Genomic DNA, 23,646 nt, shown 5'->3' with positions numbered 1-23,646 from the left:
AATGGCAAGATTTCATTCTTTTTGATTGCCGAGTAATATCCATCTTCTTTATCCATTCATCCGTCAGTGGACTCTTTAATGCATGACCTTTTCCCCCCGAACATTATGTTTGTGGGATTTATCTATACAGCTGCATGTAATTATAGTTTGTCCACTCATGTTACTGTTTAGTACTCCATTGTATGAATATACCAGAATTTTTATTTCTCCCTTCTATTGTTTATAGTCATTTAGATAGTTTCCTTTTGGAGGCAATTATGTGTATTACTTATATGACCATTTCTGTACATGTTTTTGGGAAACACGTGTATGCATGTCTGTAGTATATTCCCCTGGGGATAGGACCCAAGGCCTTTATTGGGTCTTTACTGGGTAGGTGAGGTTGTTTATTCCAGTACAGTAATAAAATTATGGCTAATTTCTTCTTTGGTCTAGAACCTAGATGGGGAAGAGCATTGTGGTAAGTTATAATCTTTGAAGCCAGAAATTTCAGAATAAAGTCATTAAATGAGACAGAATATTGAGCCACATTCAATTGACAGACATGCATTTCATTCAATTGACAGAAACGGAGCTGTATCTTCTTGAAGTACTTTTAATTTAAAAGTTCTTGCAATCCCTACTATATAACATTTAAGCAATGTGAGTGTGAAAATAATACAGAAGTGGAGACTGCATAGCCATGTGACTTGGCCACTTTACACCAGCACAAGCGTGCACATTTTCTCCTCTTATTTAGGGCTGGGTGAACCACTTTCTGTTCAGTTTACCCACCTGGGATTTGAGAGACTCTTTCCTTTTCTTTTCTTTTCTTTTCTTTTCTTTTTTTTTTTTTTTTTTTTTTTTTTGAGAGAGAGAGGGAGCATGAGCAGGGGAGGGAAACAAAGAGGGAGAGAGAGAATCCCAAGCAGGCTCTGCACTGTCAGTGCAGAGCCCGATGCGGGTCTTGAACTCACTAACCATGAGATCATGACCGGAGCAGAAATCAGGAGCTGGACGCTTTAACGACTGAGCCACCCAAGCACCCCAAGAGATTACTGTTAAGAGCAATAAAATGACTCTCACTGAGCAAGTGCAAAACAAAAACCGTTTTTCTAAAGGTTTCTTTCAGTGTCTAAAGTAGCTGAAATTTCAGGAAAGTCTAACCACACTTTGCCAGGAGCCCTGGCTTTCTCCTTTTTCTTCTGAGGCATTACTCCTATGCATGACCTTGAAGGATTTTTGACATGTTGGATATGACCTTGTGATTGAGGCATGGAAAATGTACTCTGGAAAAGATAAAGTTTATTAGTGGGTTTTAAACTCTGATTTTGGAAGCTTTTTTTGATCCATATTTGAAATGCATTTCCCCCAAATGTATGGTATTAGCCTTTCCAACTTTACCAAAATATAAAATGCATCAGTATTAGTTTGAACAAATGCTATGCTGTGATCTGCTAATCATATTACCATTTACCAATAAGATCATAATTGAGTCATAATGTATTCCTTCCCTTGAAATAATTTCTTTTTTTTTGTCTTGGAAGGCAGGAGGTTTATTTTACACCGGTGGGCCCAGAGGAGATCATTCTCCAGAGATCTAAGCCCTTTAAATAATTTCTTTAGAAAAAAATGGGTTTTAGAGAAAAGACCAGCATTTTCGAATTGTAATGTCATGCCCTAAGAGGAAGTAAGGAAGAACACAGGACACCATCAGCAGAACAGAGATGCCCTAGTAAGATACGACTGCATTCGCAAGGGAACGGGGTCATGGAGACTCTAGGGAGGCAGGTGGCTGTGTTCATGACAAGAAGAAGGAGCCCATTCAGAGCCCATCAGCCTACATCATTTGTTCTCCTTGTGATTTTATCTGAGCCTTGGTTCTTTTATAAGGGGTTGGAGCAGGTGATTTCTTTCTTATTTTTGAGTTTATTTATTTTGAAAAAAGAGTACACATGGGGGAGGGGTAGAGAGAGGGGCAGGGAGAGAGAGAGAGAATCCCAAGCAGGCCCTGCGCCACCAGGGCAGAGCCCGATGCGGGGCTCGAACTCACGAACCACGAGATCATAACCTGAGCCGAAGCTGGACGCTTAACCGACTGAGCCACCCAGTCGCCCTTGGGGCAGGTGATTTCTAAAACCATTTTAGCCATTCTAATAAGCAGGTCTTCTGGTTTGCGGGCCAGAAGGCACTAGTAATCTCAGATACCAGTGTCATCGTGAAGGAGCCCATTCATAGAACTCTCTCCTCACTCTGAAAGTTGACTGCTACGTGAACCTCATTGCCTCCTCTTTCTGCCACTTTTTAGACCCGAAACATCACAGCTCCAATGTCGGGACCCAGCAGGTGTCATGTGACATGTCAGAGTACTCACCCCTGGGTTCTTGGAGTACAGCTGTTTCCACCAAAGGATGGAAGCGTAGGTAGCCGTTAAGAGTTCCAGCACAGTGAAAATGAGCATCACCACCAGCACCCCCTGTGAATCAAGACAGGAACAGTTGGTGCCATCAGCTAGCCCTGTGCCTGACTGAGAGGAGACTGGGGGTGAAGGCTCTAGCCGTGGAGAGAATGAGGCACAGAAGCAGAGAAATAAGCAGCAACGGTTTCCTCTCAGAACCGTGGGATCCCACCTTCTGAGACAAGAGTAACCCTTCCTTTATCGCTAGTTGTTTTCACTGGTGTGATGTTTCTAGTGTGGATTTGCTTTTACTTATCCAGAAATGGTCTCAGTTCATCCTTTCCATCTGAAATCTGTTTTTTTTTTTTAATTCTGAAATTCACCCCACTTATTTCTCTTTGCGCACGTCCTCTCTCCCTGGCAGGCTTACTGGGCTCACATTAGATGTGTGCTGGTTCTTTTCAGTTCGCTGCCTCCTACCTGTCTGTTAACCCGTCACTCATATCTTTCAGATTTTCACTGCGACGTGTTGTGCTCCATGTGATTTGATCAGACCTCAATTTCACTTCACTGTTTATTTCTTTGGATATGTTGAATCTCCTTTTTAACTGATAACACTAAATGGTTCATTTCAAAGATTATAATTTGCATTTCTAATCATACTGCTTAGTTCTTTTTCAAATCTACTTTTTTTTTCTTGCTGTCATGTTATCTCATGTTGGTTTTAATTCCTTTTCTTTATGTCTTTATTATTGAAAATATGTTTTCATTATGGTCTTCCAAATTGGTATATAACCTCCAATTCTTGAGCAACTAAACTTTCATATTTGCTGCTGTAACCCGTTTTTTTTTCTTAGGTTTTTCAAAATATTTTTCCTCTCAGATGATGTCAGTATATGGGTACGTGGGGGAGGATTTTTTTTTTAATTTTTTTTTAACGTTTATTTATTTTTGAGACAGAGAGAGACAGAGCATGAGCAGGGGAGGGGCAGAGAGAGAGGGAGACACAGAATCTGAAACAGGCTCCAGGCTCTGAGCTGTCAGCACAGAGCCCGACGCAGGGCTCGAACTCATGGACTGTGAGATCATGACCTGAGCCAAAGTTGGATGCTTAACCGACCAAGTTGTTTTTTTTTTAATTTTTTTTTTAACGTTTATTTATTTTTGAGACAGAGAGAGACAGAGCATGAACAGGGGAGGAGCAGAGAGAGATGGGGGAGGATTTTTTGATATGTAGGACAGACCCACTGGTTGGGTTTATGGATGACTCCCTAGATGGAAACTTTAGGTTTGATTCTGATAGAACCTCAGGAGATCCAGACCCAGGAACAGTTTTTAAGTGAATCCCTGTATTTGAGGTTCGTTTGTTTTATATGGAATTTGGATTTGGATACTGTCCATCCCTGCACATGGCTTGGTGAGATGATTTCATCCTAGAAACTTCTATGGTGGAGTTTCTTTAAGCTCCTTGGGATGTTGGGCAGAGTTTTCCTTGTCTTATTTTCATAAATAAGGTACATATTCAGTCTCTGCTTCTAACATTTTTGCAGGACACTCAGTGCGGGCTTGAAGAGCTTCAGATTTGTCATGGACATTAAAATGCCATTATCCCAGCTTGTAACACCTATATTCCCATCCAGGCCTCCCTGGTTTTCTGGTCTCAGCTCTTACTTGGTTGCCCGGCTGCAGGATCCTTCTTAGCTCCTGGAACCAACGATGCCTTTCTTCCTTGATCTTTTTCTGCCTCCCACCCTCTCTTCCTTCCTTCTTCCAACCTCAGATATATATCTTGAGTCTTTTGATGTGTTACTTTGCTCAGGTTATCTTTGTGTTAATAAAGAGCGGACATTTGGAGTCAAGTCCTACTGCAACTTCTCCGATTCTGCAGGAAGTTCTCTGGTTGTCTGAGAGTAGGAGTCAGTTTGATGTATTGAGTTTAGTTTCCATTGAGTTAAACCCTCATGCCCCAGCAGGGAGGATGTCTCCCTCACCCTCCTGGCTTTGCTCTGCACCAGGCTGATGCCATATCCTGGGCTTCCTCGCACTGATTTCTAACCAGATGCATTTCTGTGCCCTTCCACTTCCTCAAGCTCCTGCATCAGGGGGGTTGCTTTTGGCAACCTCTGGGTCACACAGGCAGACTCACAGAAGTCTGTGAGTCTGGAAACTTGCACACACGTTCTGGGATTCCTGAGACACGTCCAAGGGAATAGGAGAGATTTCATCTATCTCCCTGGCTCCTGCTAGAGGAGTCACAAAGGAAGAAAATTTTCTCCCTAAAAGGCCAAAGTTTATGGTTTTAAAACTATGAGCCTGTATATAGAGAATTGACGAAGCCAATATTTTTATCGTCAACCACTGGTGACCATCCAGTGTGGGGGGAAAAGTGGCAAGAAAATGTTGCAGAGATGATGGCATTTCTGCTAGGATTTGAATCCGTTGGAGGCTCATCTCCCAGCCCCTTCTCACTCTGCCAGCCCAGCTGGGCCAAAGTATAATTATGTGTTTGGGCTTAAAAAGTCCAAATTCTGTAGCTAACAATGTGGATAAAATTCAAATAAAGAGGGCTATTTCTGCCTGCGTCGAGGGGGGAGAAAATGCCTTTTCAACAAAGGAGGCACTCCGAGAGCTAAACCTATTGAGAATGGGATGTTTTCTATGCAAGAAAGACTGCTGACCTTATCTTCTTTATCCACTTATCTATCCGTGGACTCTCAGGTTGCTTCCGTATCTTGGCTATTGTAAATAATGCTGCGGTAAATACATGGGTGCATATATCTTTTCAAACTAGAATTTTTGTTTTCTTTGAGTCAATTCCCAGTAATGGAATTGCTGGATCGTATGGTATTTTTATTTTTAATTTTATGAGGGACTTCCATACTGTTTACTACAGTGGCTGCACCATTATACATTCCCACCCAACAGTGCACAAGTTTTCCCGTTTCTCCACACCCTCTCCGACACTTGTTATTTCTTATTTTTTTGATACTAGTCATTCTGATAGGTGTGAAGTAATAACTCACTGTGGTTTGGGTTTGCATGTCCCTGCTGCTTAGTGAGGTTGACCATCATTTCATGTGTCTGTTGGCCATCTGTATGTCATATGTGGGATAATGTCTATTCAAGTCCTCTGCCCATTTTTTAATTGGATTATTTGTTTTATTAGTGTTGGGATGTATAAGTTTTTATATATTTTGGACATTAACCCCTCGTAGGATTTATCATTTACAAATATAAGTTGTCTTTCTGTTTATGTTTTCCTTTGCTGTGCAGAAGCTTTTTATTTTGGTGTAGCCCCAGTAGTTTATTTTTGCTTAGTTCTCATGCCAGAGGAGACATGTCTAGAACCCACATGTCTTCTTTATTTCCTTTTTTGACTTGGCACAATGCATCCCCTATATTTTGCAGTCTGCCGACAGGACTCAACCACAGTTTGGGGTTTTTTTTTTTTGGTCTGCTTCCAGCCATTCAGATCAACAAGGCACAGACTGCTGAAAAAGCAGAGATTATGCAAAGGAGAGAAACTAAGAATTTCACGGGCAAGATATTCAGTCTGAAACTACTTACCGTCAGACTGACACTAGCCAGGAGACAGTCCTTGAATTCATAAGTTGAATAATAGTACCCCGAATAAGGCAGTGAGGATAGGTATTCCCTTTCTGAGTCACACGGTCGAGAGGCCGTCTCCAAGGCTACCAGGCTGTCAGCAAGGAGGAAGAGGCCTGCTCCAGCAGCTAGAGAACTCGCTGCACTTGCGGTCAGGGTGCTCATGGCCTGAGAAAGAAAATTTGCATTGGGATGTCACAACAGGAGCAGCATGTGATGCTATTAACCCTCCGTCCATTGTACTACATCGTTGCGTCCCTGAGTCTGTTTCCCTTGTAATCTGTGCACTCGTAGGGGGCACAGACTATGTTTTATTCACCTCTGTATCCCTCTTCACTACCTGGTTTATCACCTGATACAATAAGTAAATGTTTGTCGAGTGAGAGAATGCACACGTAACTCCTCCTCCGGTATAGGAGTTCTGGATCCTTGGCTGTCTGCAGCACTGAAGACAGAGATGGCTTGCTGACTTCCCCAACAGCCTTAGAGTCGTTCTATTGCTTTCAGCCCTTCTAGAATAGGACCTTTGGTCCCTCCTACACCAGTCTATGGCTTTTATTTCCATGAAAGGGAGAACTGGAGAAGCTAGAATACCTACCTATAGGTGGATCAGGCCCAAGAACCACGTTCACCACATTCTGATTTGGGTCATATTCTATATTTTGGGGCAAAGGGTTCTCGCAGAATATGATGCCTCTGCAAAGACACTGAGGTGCCGGACTCTGTGCCAGGTTCCCAGCATGTGCTCATTTCTCTTTGAACGTCATTCAAAGATACTGTGTGTCTGGGGGATGACTGCTCTGCCCTTCCTTCTCCCTTGGCCTGGGAGCCACGTGGCTTCAAGTGCTGAGTTCCCAAAGGAAGTGCCGATGGAATGGGCGGCGCCTTTGCCCAGAGCTGCCACATGCGCACTGGAGCCCACGTACTGTCTTGTGTCCTGCGTGCGGAGCCCACATCATGCTGGGTCATCCCAAGTATGGTTTTCCCTTTCAGGGTATTCAGGACGCTTGGGAAGCCACCTGTGAGAGCCACAGCCACATGTCCCTCTTCCCCATTTTATAAATGAGAAAACTGAAGCCCAGAAAAGGAAGGAACTTTTTCAAGCACACACGTGGGTCAGTGACAGATCTGAGACGAGAGTTTCCTGGTGCTGGGTCCAGAACTCTGACTCCATCCAGTGGGGTGAACTCTGTCCCCTGGTTCTGGGGTTTAGATTCTAGCTTCAAGTATAAGGAACATATACCAGCCTCAGAACACCATCTTCTGTGCCCTCAACCGTAGTTAACTAGATCTTGGATCTTCCTGAGTCAGGATGTGGCCCTTCCCTAGGTCATCTTTGTGAGTGTGTGGCAAGGCAGAGGGAAAGGTTGCTAGAGTATCAAAGACCCCACCCACACACTCCTGACTTTTGTCAGGAAAGTGGCTACAGTCTGTTAATTCCTTGTTTTCTGAGGGGGTGGGGGAACTAGCCACAGGATCTAAGCCCACACACCTCTGCCTCTGATCTTGCCGTTTAGGGAAATTGGCTCATTCTGAGACAGGTTTTTCCGGAAAAGGAAGTCTAGGTTCTAGAAGGTCATCTACCCTGTTCAGGGCCAAGCTAACAAACTGCAAAGACTCCATGGTTTATTTAAAATTGTCTACCATTCAAGCAACTGAAGTAAACCTTGAAATATGACCCAGGAGCACATTGCATAGGGGAAGAGTACTGGTCTAGGAAAGAGGGAATTTGGCGTTTACACCCAGTTCTGTCACCGGACCAGCAGTGAGAACTCTCTCCCCTGCTCAGAGCCCTATTTCCCTAAGCTGTCAAATGGACACTTTGAACTAGAGTTATTGCCTCTGAAGTTCTTTTTATTCTGGCGAGCTGAGATTCGACGGCTCTCATACTTACAAAGGGCATAGTTGCCTTTTTCCCAGAAATGATCGAGAGGGATCCAGTAATGGCAAACTGCTCAGAGAAGAGAGAAATGATCAGTTCAGTTGTCTTGTGGAAATGTGTGCACCATGTTACTATCCATCAATCAATAAGTAATGTAAAACTCTTAGAGAGATAACACCGTAGGAATGGTGTTGGTCCATATTAAGAGAGAGGCCTTATTTCTACTCTCAGGATGCTTAATATTGACTTTAGAGAAAGGGCAGATGCACAGAGGATTGGGATTTATGTTAGCGAAAATCACTGTGAGCTGAGGTGGCCTGGAGCGGAGGTATACGCAGAAAAAGAACAGTGCTAAGTCACGAGGTGGGAAGAGAGGAGGTTGAGGAAGACCAATGACTTGAAGGGATATGAAGGTGGGAGCAGCCGACAGAAGCACGTAGGAAAGGGGCTCCGATGACAGAAGGTACAGAAACACGTGAGCTTCAAGCACTGGTGTAGGGGGCCTGAGTTAGACTGGGAGTTGAAGAAAGGGGGTGGTACAGGTTCAGGTGTGAAGAGTCTCTCATCCTGAAGCCCCAGAAGTCAGTATTTTAAGTTTATTTATTTACTTTGGGGGGGGGGAGCAGGGAGGGGCTGAGAGAGAGAGAGAGAGAGAGAAAACCCCAAGAAGGCTCCCCACTCAGCACAGAGCCCAATGAGGGGCTCGATCCCATGAACCATGAGATCGTGACCTGAGCTAAAATCAAGAGTTGGACATTTAACCGACTGAGCCACCCAGGTGCCCCCAGAAGTCAGTATTTGAGCCCAGTAGTGTAAGGATCTGGCTGGTGGAGGGAGAAAGTTCTAAGCTGGAACATTGGTTAAGCTTGTACCTTAGGGATTGGTAGTAGTCATAGACAAAGAGGGTCCAGCATGAGCTGTTCCTGCCTTTCATAAGGGAATGTGGGAGCTCAACCACTGATTAGAGAAGTAAGGATAAGTTGTGCTCTGGGGTCAGGAGCAGGGCTTCCCTGCATCACTGCATAGTTTGCGTTCACATAAAGGCTGTATCCATACAGAGGTGATGCCCTGTTAGAATTCATCTGCCCAGAATGTGTGATTTTTCCTCCTTTGTATAGGATACTACATGGAAAAGAAGTGGCCCTTTGTGGGAGGCATGACTAGACCCTGGCTAGTCTCCAAAGAAAAGGACCCCTTTCCATGAGCCATTAGATGGAAAGTAGCAAAAAAAAAAAAAAAAAAAAGTTTTCCAAATTCTCAGGGTTACTTCTGAACACATAGCAAGGGTGTCCTTGCTTCCCGTGAATCTTACCATCACCAGTTTGATTCTCTGCATACCTGTGGCATTTACCCATGGTGCTCATTTTATTTTAAAAATGATCTTTTCACTCTTTACCTGACAGGTGGATTATTCTTACACCGGAGGGAATGCAATGGCCTCATCAAAGACCCAAAGAAGAATGTGAAAAATCTTCTACTTTTCCAGAGGTCGGCTGTGAGGCCAGGTAAGAAGTGTTGTGCTGGTATGCCCACTGTATTACCCTCTTGCCTCCTGCCCTGGCCAGCTACTCCCTGGGATGGTGACACAGGAGGAAGGATTAGACTCCTCTGCTGCTCTTCCCAAATGGGAGAAACGTGACATGGGATGATGACAGAGAGAAAGCTAGAGGCCTTGGCCACCTGCTCCTTTCTCCCCACCTCTTGGGACTGAGTCACTCCATGATCTAGTACCCACTTAGTGTTTAAAGAGCATATCCTTTCTTGGAGACCCCATTCTACTCACACATGTAGCTGCTACAAATGGGTACCCAGACATCAAAATGGTGGAAGTTGTTGGCTTGAAGTGAGAAGAGTAAGGAGCAGAAACCAAAATCGCCCCCAAACTTGAAATCAGCAGGCAGCACATAATCTGTATAATCTACAAGAGAGAAGACGGAAAATTCTAGGAACATACTTTGAACAGATGAAAGTGATTATTTGAATGTACATTGTGTTTATAAGGAGTATAAAATATGCTATAATGTGTCATATTAAAAGGGGGGGGAGTATTACAAGGAGCCAGTAAGCATTCTCTAAGAGAAACTCATGTATACCTAACTTCTTCCTTTCTGATAGGATTAGTAAACTAGCAAATCAGGAAGTGATAATATATACATTTTAATTTTATTTTGAAAAATATAGTTGACATTTTTTGTTGTTGTTGTTCTAGGAAAAGTAGGTGGAGAAAATTGTTTTGGACAATAGTCCAGTTGGATGGATGTAGAAAGCAAACTTACCAAGGGAGAGTTAATAAAGGGCTCAATTTCAATTGAAATAAAATAAAGCCATAATTCATCTTACCTTCTTCATCATTGAATTTTGATAATAATTACTGTTTTTATGACACCAGTGGTAAGAGTCTACATTTGTTGAACACTTTCTACACTCTGGTTATTTATCTCATCTTGTTTATGGATGAGAAAAATGAGGCACTGGGAGTTTAAATAGCTTGTACGAACCCACACAAATGGCCAAGTGGAGGAACTAGGACTTAGCCTTATTACTTTGATCTAGAATCCACACTCTTACCCACTGTTTAATGCATATGCAATTAAAAGATGATACAAAAACATAGGAGAAATAATGTAAAGTCAAGAGAATTCAACCATTCATACAATTAATATTTATTGAATATCTGTCCTGTGCCAGCACCAGGGAAATGAAGCAGATGAAAGTCACTGCCCCTGGCCATGTATTATGTCCTTTACAGAGATGTTCCTTGGAAAGTGGAATTAGTTAGGAGCAAAGTAGTAGGAGGCCCGAGGAGTACTGGGGACAGAGTGCAAACCCTGTAGGGTTTTGTAGGCTATTTTATCAACTTTGCCTTTTGTTCTGAGTAAAAAGGGAAGTGAAGTGGATAATTTTGAGAAAGTGATTTCTATTTTTAAAAGATCATTCTAATGCTTGCCGCATCGAGAATAGATTATAAGGAAACAGAGCAGGGACATCAATAAGGAGGGCATTGTAGTAATTCACAGGTGAGATGATGCTGACTTGAAAACGACATTCATAGTAGAGGTAGTAAGAAGTAGTTGGATTCTAGTTGCACGATGAAGAGTAAGCCTCTAGGATTTACTGACAGTTTGCATGTGGATTATAGAAGAAAGGAATGAAGGTTGCTTCCAAGGGTTTTGGCTTAAGCATCTGAAATGATGGTGTTGACATTTATCTGAGATGGGGAATGTTGTATGAGGGGTGGGTTGGGGGACAAAAATGAGGATTTCAGTCTGGGACAGGTTACGGGAGAGGTGTAGATATCTCAGTGGAAACGTACATAGGCTGTTGGTTATAGGAGTCTTAACTTTAGAGGAGAGAGCCATGTAAGGGAAATAATCTTTTTCTTCCCAAGCCATCAGTGAAGATCATATTTAAAACTATATTACTGTGTGAGTTTACCACTGTAGCAGATGTAGCAACAAAATGGGGACTGAGCAATGGAGCACTCCAAATTTAGGGTCAGATAAATAAATAGAAATAATCAAGGAGTATAAAAGAAGCAGCCAAGAGGGAAGGAGGAAGACCAGAAGAATGTGATGTCCAAGAAGCCATATGATTAAAATGTTTCAAGTAGGAGAGGGTAGTCCGCTGCATCAGACACTTGTATTAGTTCAAGAACATTAACAGTGGAGACTTGGAAATTGGGTTACTAATGTGGAGCAAGGGGGACAAATCCCATTGGATGTGTTTCAAGAGAGAATATCATTCAAGAGGAGCTGGAAACATTAGACTTCCCACCCCATAGAGGAGTGTTGCTGAGAAGGCAAGTTGCTGGTGGGGCATTAGCTAGAGGGCCTGCGAAGTTATAAGTGTCTGTTTCTGCTATTTTGTTCTCAAGATAGGAGAAATTGCAGGAAGATTCTTTCCTCATGGAACTGATCACAAAACATTTGCAGAGAGCATGGGGAGGATTACTGGAACGAGTAATGAGGGATGGGATTCACTGCACAAGGGAGGCTCATCGTTAATTAGAAGTTGGGCATTTGGTTAGTAATGGGGAGGGGAAAGAGAATATATGGCACCTATGGGAGTAATTGCAGATGCGTGGCAGCTTGTGGACCTTCTCTCCAGATTGCCTCAGTTTTCTTAGTATGTTAGGAATCCAGGTAATCAATGGAGAAGGATTGAAACCTATTGAAATAGTTTTCTGGGATAGCAGGAAAGTGAATGGATGAAAGAAATATCGTGTTCTTTTTAAGCAGCTTTTACAGTCACTTTGAGGTTATGGTCATAAATCCAAAGTGGAGTCTGTGTGTGTGTTTGCCAAGGTTAGTTGCATGGGTTCAGGGGCAGAATAGGCAAAGGGGCAGAGTTAGAATTAAACCAATGTGGCAGTTTTTCCTTAAGGAGGACAAAGCTGTTGATCTTGGCTAGGTGAGGAAGGCTCCATGAAATAGGGATATTATCAGTAACTCCCAGAGAGGTTAGAGAAAGTTAGCATCGACATAGAGTTGGAGGGAGTGATCTGGAAAGATCAGAGGTGATGGACTATGGGATGCTTGAAATGTAGATAATGGTGGGTTTATTGCCGTTAGTATTGGTAAGGTCCAGGGTACGACTCAGGAAATGTTTGTCTATGGAAGGATGGGCAACATACCTGGGGAGAAGGGGTCAAGGAGCAGACAGGACATGATATTGGAGGGATCATATACATGAGTATTGAAATAGCCAAGACTTACGATACGAACTCTACCCTGGGAGTGATAGTGATTGAGGAGTCAGTATCTTGAAGATAAAAGGCACATTATCCAGGAGAGCAAAAATAGTGGCAATGACCTGGAATCCTTCTGTAGAGCAAGAGAACTGTGAGAATGGGGCTCTCTTGTTTTGTTTTGTTTTCTTTTCTTTTAACTGTATAGTTCATCTATTACCCTAAGTGTGTAAAATAGTGACTGGCACATTGAAGGTGCTCAAAAAATGACAGCTGAATGTATAAATGAATAAATGTATTTCCAGTATCTCTTACTGATTGCTGAAGCACACAGTGAAATGTGTTTGTGATTCTAGGCCATAGGTAGGCTAGATTGTAGGGAGCAGGACAGGTCTACACAGAACCAGTTGTTTGGAAGAAGTAAATTAAGGAGTGAGTATTGGTAAATGATAGTAGAATGACAGATGTTAACTGGTTTTATTTTCAAGCAACATAGTCATCAACTGATTTTTCTAAGGATGATCACTTTTCAAAATTGCCGCTACATCATTTAATGTTATTTTCTAAAACACTGATTGTTTTTAGGTTTTTACATGAAACTCATTCTTCTAAAATTTTAATTCTCCTATCAATTCGTGACTAGTCCTGATATTAGGATTACCTAAAAGAACTTTTGAAGTTTGTGACTATTAACAATTACTTGAAATAATTATTTGTTTCCAGTGCTCAAAATATAGGTAACATTTTTAAAAATATCTCTTTTGGGAGGAAGACTGAAGTAGGACTTTTCAGATACTACATAAAAAGGGTAACTATGTTGTTTTATTTTTCTTTTTTAAGTGGGAGTGAATTACTTAGTTGGATGACATGAGATTATTTTTTTAAAGTTTATTTATTTATTTTGAGGGAGAGAGAGAGCGCACAAGATGGGAAAGGGCAGAGAGGAGGAGAGACAGAATCCCAAGCAGGCTCCATGCTGTCAGCGCAGAGCCCGATGCGGGGCTTGAACTCACATACTGTGAGATCATGACCTGAGCTGAGACTAAAAGTCAGCCGCTTAACCAGCTACACAACCCGGGTGCCCCTGGATGACATGAGATTCTAAAATAGGAGCTTTTAGAGACTGAGAGGAGAGGACTGATCTAGAAGTGCCCCGAGAAGCAAAGAGACTGCCTTCACTTCTATGCCCAGAAGAGAGGGTCACAGTGGAAACAGTGCCCTTGGGAGCTAGGTTCCTGTTTGCACGATTGATGAGGAGGCCTTTGAGAAACAAATCCAGGAATGAATCGGATTATGCTGTTAACGGACCCTGAATTCTAAAGGACACAACCAGGCAGGTTTCCAAAGTCAGAAATGAATAGGAGTTGGGTCTTAAAAGGGGATAGTCAGAACCAGGTGGACATTAAAGTCCTGAGTATGAAGGATGACGACTGGGGACATTCGGATGTCTTACGGTGAGACAGACAGGGAGAAAATGTATGGTGAGGTTAGTCCAGATCGTCTCATCTCAAAATGGTTAAGAAATGAGCTCAAAATAGACAGATCTAATTTAATCACATTGAGTCAAATCATGTGCTTGAATCCAACATCTACTACAATAAAGACAAATGACAGGAGACTTTCTCATGTAGATTTCAAGTGGAGACCTAGTGGTTTTAGTTTATAGAAAGGCCTGAGTAGGACACAGTCTTCCCATAAAGCGCCATTTCATGTCCCAGTTGGCTTGGAGTCAGAGACAAAAATGAGAGACTCTCCCAGATCCACTGTAGATATGTAGTGTGGGTATGTTTGCAGTATTTTCCACAGTGTCTCCCTTCCAGTGACGTGGACTTACTCCAAGGACTGTAGTTTCTTTTTGCAGAGTGTTTGGTGGGTTGTCCTCTTTTTGGTAGCTGTGTCTAGGTTTCTCTCTTTTGGGGACGATGATGCCATTTGGAGTAAAGCTGTCAAAGGCTCCCTTGGTCTTGGGCTTTGATAGCATGATCCTGACGATGCTGGAAGAGGCAGTGAACTCAATTAGGTCCTGAGGTTCGACTTAAAGATATGAAACCATCTAAGATTTTTCTCCATTGTCCAAGAGGTGACCTGTCCTTTAGGAACGAAAGTTAATGTGGGGAGCAGTCTGGAAAGCTAGCGTGCTTGGCACAGTCCATCCATTGTGGACAGAAAGCGTGTCACTGGGAGAAAACTGTGAACACAATTGAGAGGTGAACCATTCATATAGAACTTTCCTTGCGGCCTTGAGTGGATTCACCTCGATGTCCTTCCAATGGCCCCTGCTTCCAACATCCCTCTCATTCCTGTGTACCTCTTCTTCCCCTGTGCCGCACTCCCACACCACACACCCCAGGATCGTACCTTTATGCTGTACCTTTGCTGCTCAGTCTTCCTTCATAGTCTCGTTTTCTTTCCATTAAGATGTTGATTAGCTGGGGGGCCTGGGTGACTCAGTCAATTAAGCATCGGACTCTTGACATCAACTCAGGTCATGATCTCAGGGCTCATGAGATCTAACCCCGTGTCAGGCTCCGCATTGAGCATGAAGCCTGCTTGGGATTCTCTCTCTCTCTCTCTCTCTCTCTCTGCCCTTCCTCACTCACACTGCCTCTCTCTCTCTCTGTCTTTCAAAATAATTAAAGAAACATTTTAAAAAAGATGCTGATTAACCCTATTCCACATCTCTTTCTTGTATAGGTCCTGTCCCACAGAGAATGACTCCCTTGCCCATATTAGCTTAATAATTGCTAATATGAACATTTATTTAATGCTTGCTGAATTCCAGGAACTAGGCCATTGTAACTCTGGTCTTTAAAGCAACTTAGGTGTTATTAACCTCACTGTATACATTGGAAACTCGGGACTAATAAGTTCAAGTTCAAATACACAAAGTGCCTAGCCTGGCACATTGAAAGTGTTTAATACGTGGTAGCAAATATAATAATAATCACTATTTTTAAGTTTACTTATGTATTTTGAGAGAGAGAGAGAGAGAGAGAGCTCATGCACACATGTGAGCTAGGGAGGGGCAGAGAGAGAGAATCCCAAGCAGGCTCTGTGCTGTCAGCATGGAGCCCCACGTGGGGCTCGATCTCATGAACAATGAGATCATGACATGAGCCAAAATCAAGAGGTCAGACGCTTAACTGACTGAGCCACCCAGGTGCCCCAAATATAAATTATTATTCCATGTTTGCACAAATGTCTCAACCACGTCAGTATAGCTCAGAAGCTTGTGATATTTTTCTAAATATCACATTAATTCTCCTCATCTTCCATTCTTCTTTCCTAACATTGGCAATTTCAACATAGACTCAAGGAGCATAGCATCTGCTGCCCACTAGCTCAGCAGTGTTTCTGGTCTCTGTGATGTGGGTAGCAGAGTCCAGCCCCTGGGATGCTCCTTAAGTCTGTTCTTAGCACAACATCCTCCCTCTTGAAAGTCATAGTTTGGATAAAGGCTTGTGATAATCTGGTGGTACCACAGGTCTCTGCTCCCTGATCCTTCCCTCAATGTCCGGGCTCTTTTGGGTGGGATGCATAACATACAAAAATTAGAACTGGCACCCACAATCTCATTACTAGTGAGGGTGATGGGAAAGGGCACTGGGCTGGAAGTCCAATGCCTCAGCATCTAGTTGCATGTCTGAGCATAGGTCTTGGAGTCCAGTCCCATGCTCATATTCTAGATCTACCAATTATTACTAAACTCACGATAAGCAAGTTGTTTTTAGCCACTTCATAGGTTCACAGTGAGGGAGAGATGAGGTGATGCATGTAATGGGTTCAGTATAGAGCAGGGCACATGATATACTTTCAATACCTATTAGTTATATCTAAAGCTCATTGGGATTCCAGCTCAGATATTTATTAGTTGGCCACAGGCAGGTTATTTTCCCTCATTTATCCTCAGTTTCATTACTTACAAAATAGGGATAAGAAGGCTATCATGAAGGATGCTTGTGAGGATTTGGATGAGGTGATTTAGGTGAGTGCCTTTTGTTGTGTCTCTGTGATCTTTATCAGGTGCTCCATTGTGCTCAATAAAAGGTTGGTGACCTCCACTCCATTTCTGCTCCTAGATCTGTGCCCTGGTCATTTCTCATGCTCTCTGGGCATCAAGTACCTTATTTGAAAAGTTATTAAAAACAAATTTCTCCCTGTCTAAGGAGATAATTTTCACTTTGGGGGATTTTGGAGTCTGGACAGAAGTATGGTTGAGGTAAGATGAACGAAGAGGGAAGTAGTGTTGACACTGAATCCTTTGCAGTAGATCTGGGGCAAAGAGGCCATGGATGAGCATTCCAGCACATCTTTAAGATGAGACTTAGCAATCCCTATCAAAATGACACCAGCATTCTTCACAGAGCTAGAACAATCCTAAAATTTGTATGGAACTAGAAAAGACCCCAGTAGCCAAAGCAATCTTGAAAAAGAAAACCCAAGCAGGAGGCATCACAATCCTAGACTTCAAGCTATATTACAAGGCTGTAATCATCAAGACAGTATGATACTGGCACAAAAACAGACACTCAGATCAATTGAACAGAATATAGAACCCAGAAATGGACCCACAAATGTATGGCCACCTAATCTTTGACAAAGCAGGAAAGAATGTCCAATGGAATGAAGACAGTCTTTTCAATAAATGGTGTTGGGAAAACTGGACAGCAACATGCAGAAAAATGAACCTGGACCACTTTCTTACACCAGACACAAAAATAAACTCAAAATGGATGAAAGACCTAAATAAGACAGGAAGCCATCAAAATCCTAGAGGAGAAAGCAGGCAAAAACCTCTTTGACCTCAGCGGCAGCAACTTCTTACTCAACATGTCTCTGGAGGCAAGGGAAACAGAAGCAAAAATGAACTATTGGTGCCTCATCAAAATAAAAATCTCCTGCACGGCAAAGGAAACAATCAGCAAAACTAAAAGGCAACTGATGGAATGGGAGAAGATATTTGCAAATGACATATCAGATAAAGGGTTAGTATCCAAAATCTATAAAGAACTTATCAAACTCAGCACCCTGAAAACAAATAATCCAGTGAAGAAATGGGCAGAAGACATGAATAGACACTTCTCCAGAGAAGACATCCAGATGGCCAACCGACACATGAAAAATGGTCAACTTCACTCATCATCAGGGAAAAACAAATCAAAACCACCATGAGATACCATCTCACCCATGTCAGAATGGCTAACATTAACAACTCGGGCAACAACAGATGTTGGCAAGGATGTAGAGAGAGAGGATCTCCTTTGAACTGCCGGTGGGAATGCAAACTGGTGCAGTCACTCTGGAAAACAATATGGAGGTTCCTCAAAAAATTAAAAATAGAACCACCCTATGAGTCAGCAATTGCACTACTAGGTATTTATCAAAAGGATACAGGTATGCTGTTTCGAAGGGGCACATGCACCCCAATGTTTATAGCAGCGCTATCAACAATAGCTAAAGTATGGAAAAAGCCCAAATGTCCATTGACGGATGAATGGATAAAGATGTGGTATACACACACACACACACACACACACACACACACACACACGTACACGCACATGCACACACACAATGGAGTATTACCCAGCAATCAAAAAGAATGAAATCTTGCCATTTGCAACTACGTGGATGGAACTGGAGGGTATTATGCTAAGCGAAGTTAGTCAGTCAGAGAAAGACAAAAATCACATGACTTCACTCATATGAGGACTTTAAGATGCAGAACACATGAACACAAGGGAAAGGAAGCAAAAATAATATACAAACAGGGAGGGAGACAAAACATAAGAGACTCAAATACAGAGAACAAACTGAGGGTTGCTGGAGGGGCTGTGGGAGGGGGGATAGGCTAAATGGGTAAGGGGCACTAAGGAATCTACTCCTGAAATCATTGTTGCACTATATGCTAACTAGGATGTAAATTTAAAAACTAATTAATTAACTTAAAATTTTTTTTTTAATTCAAGAAGATGAAGCTTAGATTTTCCTCTATGTCAGAAGCAAGACAGGGCTATCCACTCTCCCCACTGTTATTTAACATAGTACTGGAAGTCCTTGTCACAGCGATAAGACAACAAAAAGAAATAAAAGGAATCCGAATCGGCAAGGGAGAAATAAGACTTTCACTATTTGCAGATGACATGATACTTTACATAAAAAATCCAGAAGACTCCACCAAAAGATTGCTATAACTGACACATGAATTTAGTAAAGTTGCAGGATACAAAATCAACATACCGAAATCTGTTGCATTTCTGTACACCAGTAATAGAAGCAGCAGAAAGAGAAATCAAGGCATCAACCCCATTTACAATTGCACCAAAAACAATAAGATACCTAGGAATAAACCTAATAACCACAGGGGTGAAAGACCTGTACTCTGAAAACTATAAAAAACTGCTGAAAGAAATTGAACATGACACAAAGAAATGGAAACACATTCCATTATCATGGATTGGAAGAACAAATATTGTTCGTATTATTAAAATGTCTAGGGGCGCCTGGGTGGCGCAGTCGGTTAAGCGTCCGACTTCAGCCAGGTCACAATCTCGCGGTCCGTGAGTTCGAGCCCCGCGTCAGGCTCTGGGCTGATGGCTCAGAGCCTGGAGCCTGTTTCTGATTCTGTGTCTCCCTCTCTCTCTGCTCCTCCCCCGTTCATGCTCTGTCTCTCTCTGTCCCAAAAATAAATAAACGTTGAAAAAAAAAAGTCTACATTACCCAGAGCAGTTTACACATTTAATGCAATCCCTATCAAAATACCAAACATTTTTCACAGAGCTAGAACAAATAACCTTAAAGTTTATATGGAACCACAAAAGGCCCCAAATAGCCAAAGCAATCTTGAAAAAGAAAAGCAAAGCTGGAGGCATCACAATTCCAGGCTTCAAGTTATATTACACAGCTGTAGAGATCAAGACAGTATGGTATTGGGACAAAAATAGACATATAAATCAATGGAACAGAATAGAAAACCCAGAAGTGGACCCACAACTATACGATCAATTAATCTTCCACATTGCAGGAAAGAATATCCAGTGGGAAAAAAGTCCCTTCAACAAATGGTGTTGGGAAAACTGGACAGCAACATGCAAAAGAATGAAACTGGACCACTTCCTTTCACCACACACAAAAATAAATTCAAAATGGGTTAAAGACCTAAATGTGAGAAAGAAAACCATTGAAATCCTAGAGGAGAACACAGGCAGTAACCTGTTTGACATTAGCCATAGCAGTTTCTTACTAGATATGTCTCCTGAGACAAGGGAAAAAAGCAAAAATAAACTATTGGGACTTCATCAAAATAAAAAAACTCTGTACAGTGAAGCTCCCATCCCTACAGAATGGGAGAATATAATTGCAAATGATAAACTGATAAAGGGTTAGTATCCAAAAGATATAAAGAACTTATAAAACTCAATACCCAAAAAACAAAGAATCCAGTTAAAAAATGGGTAGAGAACATGAAGATATTTTTCCAAAGAAGACATACCCCAAAAAACAAATAATCCAGTTAAAAAATGGGCAGAGAACATGAGTAGATATTTTTCCAAAGAAGACATACAGATGGCCAACAGACACATGAAAAGATGTTCAACATCACTGATCATCAGGGAAATTCAAATCAAAACGACAATGAGAAAAAGAGAGGGTACTATCAAATACCTATCCTATACTAGGCACCATATTTGCCTTTGGAGATTTTGAAAAGCTGCACAAAAGATTTCAGAACGTAAGAGATTTCAAATCTGAAAAGAGATTTCAGATATATACTATGTGGTAGAAAAAAATGTAAATATGGAATAAAATATTTTTGGAACTATAAAAAAAAAAACTACAATGAGATATCACCTCATACCAGTCAGAATGGCTAAAATTAACAGCAGAGGAAACAACAGGTGTTGGCAAGGATGTTGTGGAAATGCAAACTGGTGGAGCCACTGTGGAAGACAATATGGAGGTTCCTCAAAAAGTCAAAAATAGAGGGGCGCCTGGGTGGCTCAGTCGGTTAAGTGTCTGACTTCAGCTCAGGTCGTGATCTCATGGTTTGTGGTTCGAGCTCTGTGTTGGGCTCTGTGCTGACAGCTCAGAGCCAGGAGCCTGTTTCTGATTCTGTGTGTGTCTCTCTCTCCACCCTTCTCCTGCTCATGCTCTGTCTCTCTCTGTCTCTCAAAAATAAATAGTTTTTCAAAAAGTTAAAAATAGAGCTATCCTACTACCCAGCAATTGCACTACCAGATACTTACCAAAAGGATACAGAAATACTTATTCAAAGGGATGCATGCACCCAGATGTTTATAGCAGCATTATCAACAATAGCCAAATTATGGAAAGAGCCCAATTTTCCATGACTGATGAATGCATAAAGAAGATATGGTGTGTGTACACACACAATGGAATATTACTAAGCCATCAAAAAGAATGAAATCTTGCCATTTGCAGTGTCAGCGATAGAGCTAGATAATATTATGCTAAGCGAACTAAGTCAGAGAAAGACAAATACCATGTGATTTCACTCATGTGGAATTTAAGAAACAAAACAAGTGAACACAGGGAGGAAAAAAGAGAGGAAAACCAAGAAACAGACTCTTGACCATAGAGAACAAACCGATGGTTACCAGAGGAGACATGGGTGGGGTGGATTACATAGGTGGTGGGGATTAAGGAGGGCATTTGTAGTGAGCAGTGGGTGTTATACGTAAGTGTTCAATTGCTAAATTCTACACCTGAAACTAATATTATACTGTATGTTAACTAACTGGAATCTAAATTTTAAAAAAAAAGAAAGAAAATGAGGCTCAGAGAGGGTAAATAGTTTGCATAGCACTGTATATCTAGCATATGATGGAGGCAAGCCTTGAACCTGGGCAGTGTAATGCCATTGCTCTTCTGTGGGTGGGTGTGCTGTGCCCATCTAGCCACACATGATGCTCAGCCCCTCTGTCTTCCCTCCCTTGTAGCCAAGGTCCGTTGACTACCACTCTCCATATTCATCCACAGGAGGTCTTCTGACCTTGGAGATTTGTTCCCATATTCTGGAAACTTGACTTCTGCTGCACTCCTGTGGTTTGCTAGCCCAAATGTGCAAGGCAAAGACTGGAAGGGCGGTTCCCAGGTTCTGGGGGAGGAGGAAATGGGGAGTTGCTGCACCATGTGTAGAGAATTTCCACTGTGCAAGATAAGTTCTAAAGATCTGCTGTTAAGCACTGGGCCTTCAGGTAGACATACTGGACTGTGCATTTAAAAATCTGTTAACCAGTAGATCTCACGTTACGTGTTCTTACCACAATAAAAAACTAAAAGAATAAAATTGAGAAGAAGGAAGGAAAGAAAAAAGATTGCCTCCCAACTTCAGGATTTAAAAACAAAAGTCTCTGTAGTTCTGGATTCTTTCCTATAGGATTCCTTCCTATATTTTTCAGTCCTCATACCCAGGGACTACAGGATCTTCTGGGTTCTAGTCCTGAACATCTAGCCAGGACCCGGATGCCTGGTTGGTACCCTTACCAGATTCTCAATAACATGTCTATTTATTTTCTTTTATTATTTTTAATCATTTTGTTTAAAAGAGTGTATCACATAGCAATTACAGCCAAAATAGGGAATACATTTTGAAGAAGAAAAGGAAGTTCCTTAAATCTCAGCTCCCACCCAATAACTAGCGTTTCATACATATCCTTTCTACCCTCATTTTCTCCCTGTCTTTCTCTCTGTATGTTTACACACATTCATTGTTCTACATAAACAGAGTGGTTCTATACATGCCATTTAGAAATCTTTCTGCGCTCAACATTAGTCTGTGGACATCTCTGACAGTCATGTATGCAGATAATAAAACTCCTAAACTCAAAAGCTACGTGGTAAATTCTGCTACCTGATACAGTGTGGATGAACCTTGAAGACAATATGCCAAGTGAAGTAAGCCAGTCACAGAAGGACAGATGTTGTCTGATTGCACTCCTGGAAGGCACTCAGAGTACCCAAGTCCCTCAAGACAGAAAGTAGAGTGATGGACACCAGTGGCTAGGAGGAGAGGGAAATGTGGAGTTAGTGCTCCATGGTCATGATCTTGGGCTTTCCGTTCCGAAAGATGAAAAAGTTCTGGAGTTCAGTCATGGGGATGGTTGCACGAGAATGTGAATGTACCACACCAGCGAACTCTACACTTATAAATGGTTAAAATGCTAAATCTCGTGTTACGTATATTTCATCACGAGAAAAAAGCCACTGTATTCAAATTAATAGACGTTTCAAGATTCATTTAACCAGTCGTGTTATTTAGGTTATTTCTCTCCCTCTCTCTCTCTTCTTTTTATTATCATTATGAACAATGCTACAGTGAACATCTTTGCACTTCTGTGGTGCCTCGCCTGTTCAGTCATCTGCTTAGAGTAACATTTAGAAGTGGATTTACTGAGTTTAAGGCTATGATAACTTGTATTGCTGCTTTTTAGAGGGAATGCTGTAGAACCAGGATTCTGTATGGTTTCACAAGAAGTCCCCAGACTAATGCCATCATCTTCAGACTCCACCCTCTGAGAGGGATACTTTGTCCCTCTACATTCAAGTGGAGGAAAACTTGGGGTGGCCCACCACATTTCCAGATGGTTCTAAAACCCCCATTTTGGAGATAAATCATAGCTTAGAGGACTGCTCTGCATACAGCGATTTTCTCTATGACAGAAATAGATTGAACAACAGGCTCCTAATGCAGGATCCAGGCTAATTGCACAGTGTTTTCCGAGAGCATATTCTGTGTAAGACTGAGCAACATACCAAGAAATGTGGAGAATTGTAGAAAATTGTCACCTCAAGTCTTGGAGGAAACCTAAGGATTGTTTCACCCAATTCTCTTGTTTGGAAAGTGAGTAAACTACAAACCGGAGCAGGGAATTGACTCACCAGTTCATGCAGGTGCTCGGAAGAGAGAGTAAGAATCTGATTCCTGGCTGGCAATTCCAAGGACAGTCATCTCCCCCCAAAGTTCAGGATGCAAATGAACATGCCCACCTGTTCCTGGAGCCCAGTCCTCTGAGTGGTGGCTGGCGGGCCAGCTTTCTGCTTGGGAGCTCTCAGCCAGAACCTCCTACTGGC

The 23,646-nt window shown here is 42.0% G+C and overlaps 1 protein-coding gene across 2 annotated transcripts; it reads right to left on the bottom strand.

The window, feature by feature from the left end:
- Window positions 1–23,646, bottom strand: MS4A7 (membrane spanning 4-domains A7). Of its 2 annotated transcripts, none has more exons than XM_047071082.1 (7): window positions 23,455–23,646; window positions 14,387–14,546; window positions 9,649–9,783; window positions 7,878–7,934; window positions 5,945–6,151; window positions 2,354–2,455; window positions 1–438 (listed from the first exon to the last, which is right to left on the bottom strand). In XM_047071082.1, the coding sequence occupies exons 1-7, from the start codon at window positions 23,460–23,462 to the stop codon at window positions 415–417; spliced, it is 693 nt and encodes a 230-aa protein (XP_046927038.1). In that variant the 5' UTR covers window positions 23,463–23,646; the 3' UTR covers window positions 1–414. The 2 variants fall into 2 exon arrangements, with proteins under 2 accessions (XP_046927038.1, XP_046927037.1); XM_047071081.1 differs by lacking the exon at window positions 1–438 and adding an exon at window positions 978–1,268.

This window comes from Lynx rufus, unplaced genomic scaffold, assembly GCF_022079265.1.
Source record: "Lynx rufus isolate CCGP_SWC_20201006 ecotype Redwood Valley unplaced genomic scaffold, mLynRuf1.p SCAF_9, whole genome shotgun sequence".
NCBI classification, from domain to species: Eukaryota; Metazoa; Chordata; class Mammalia; order Carnivora; family Felidae; genus Lynx; species Lynx rufus.
The sequence above is the reverse complement of the archived record's forward strand: the minus strand, read 5'-3'. Positions and strand labels throughout refer to the sequence as shown.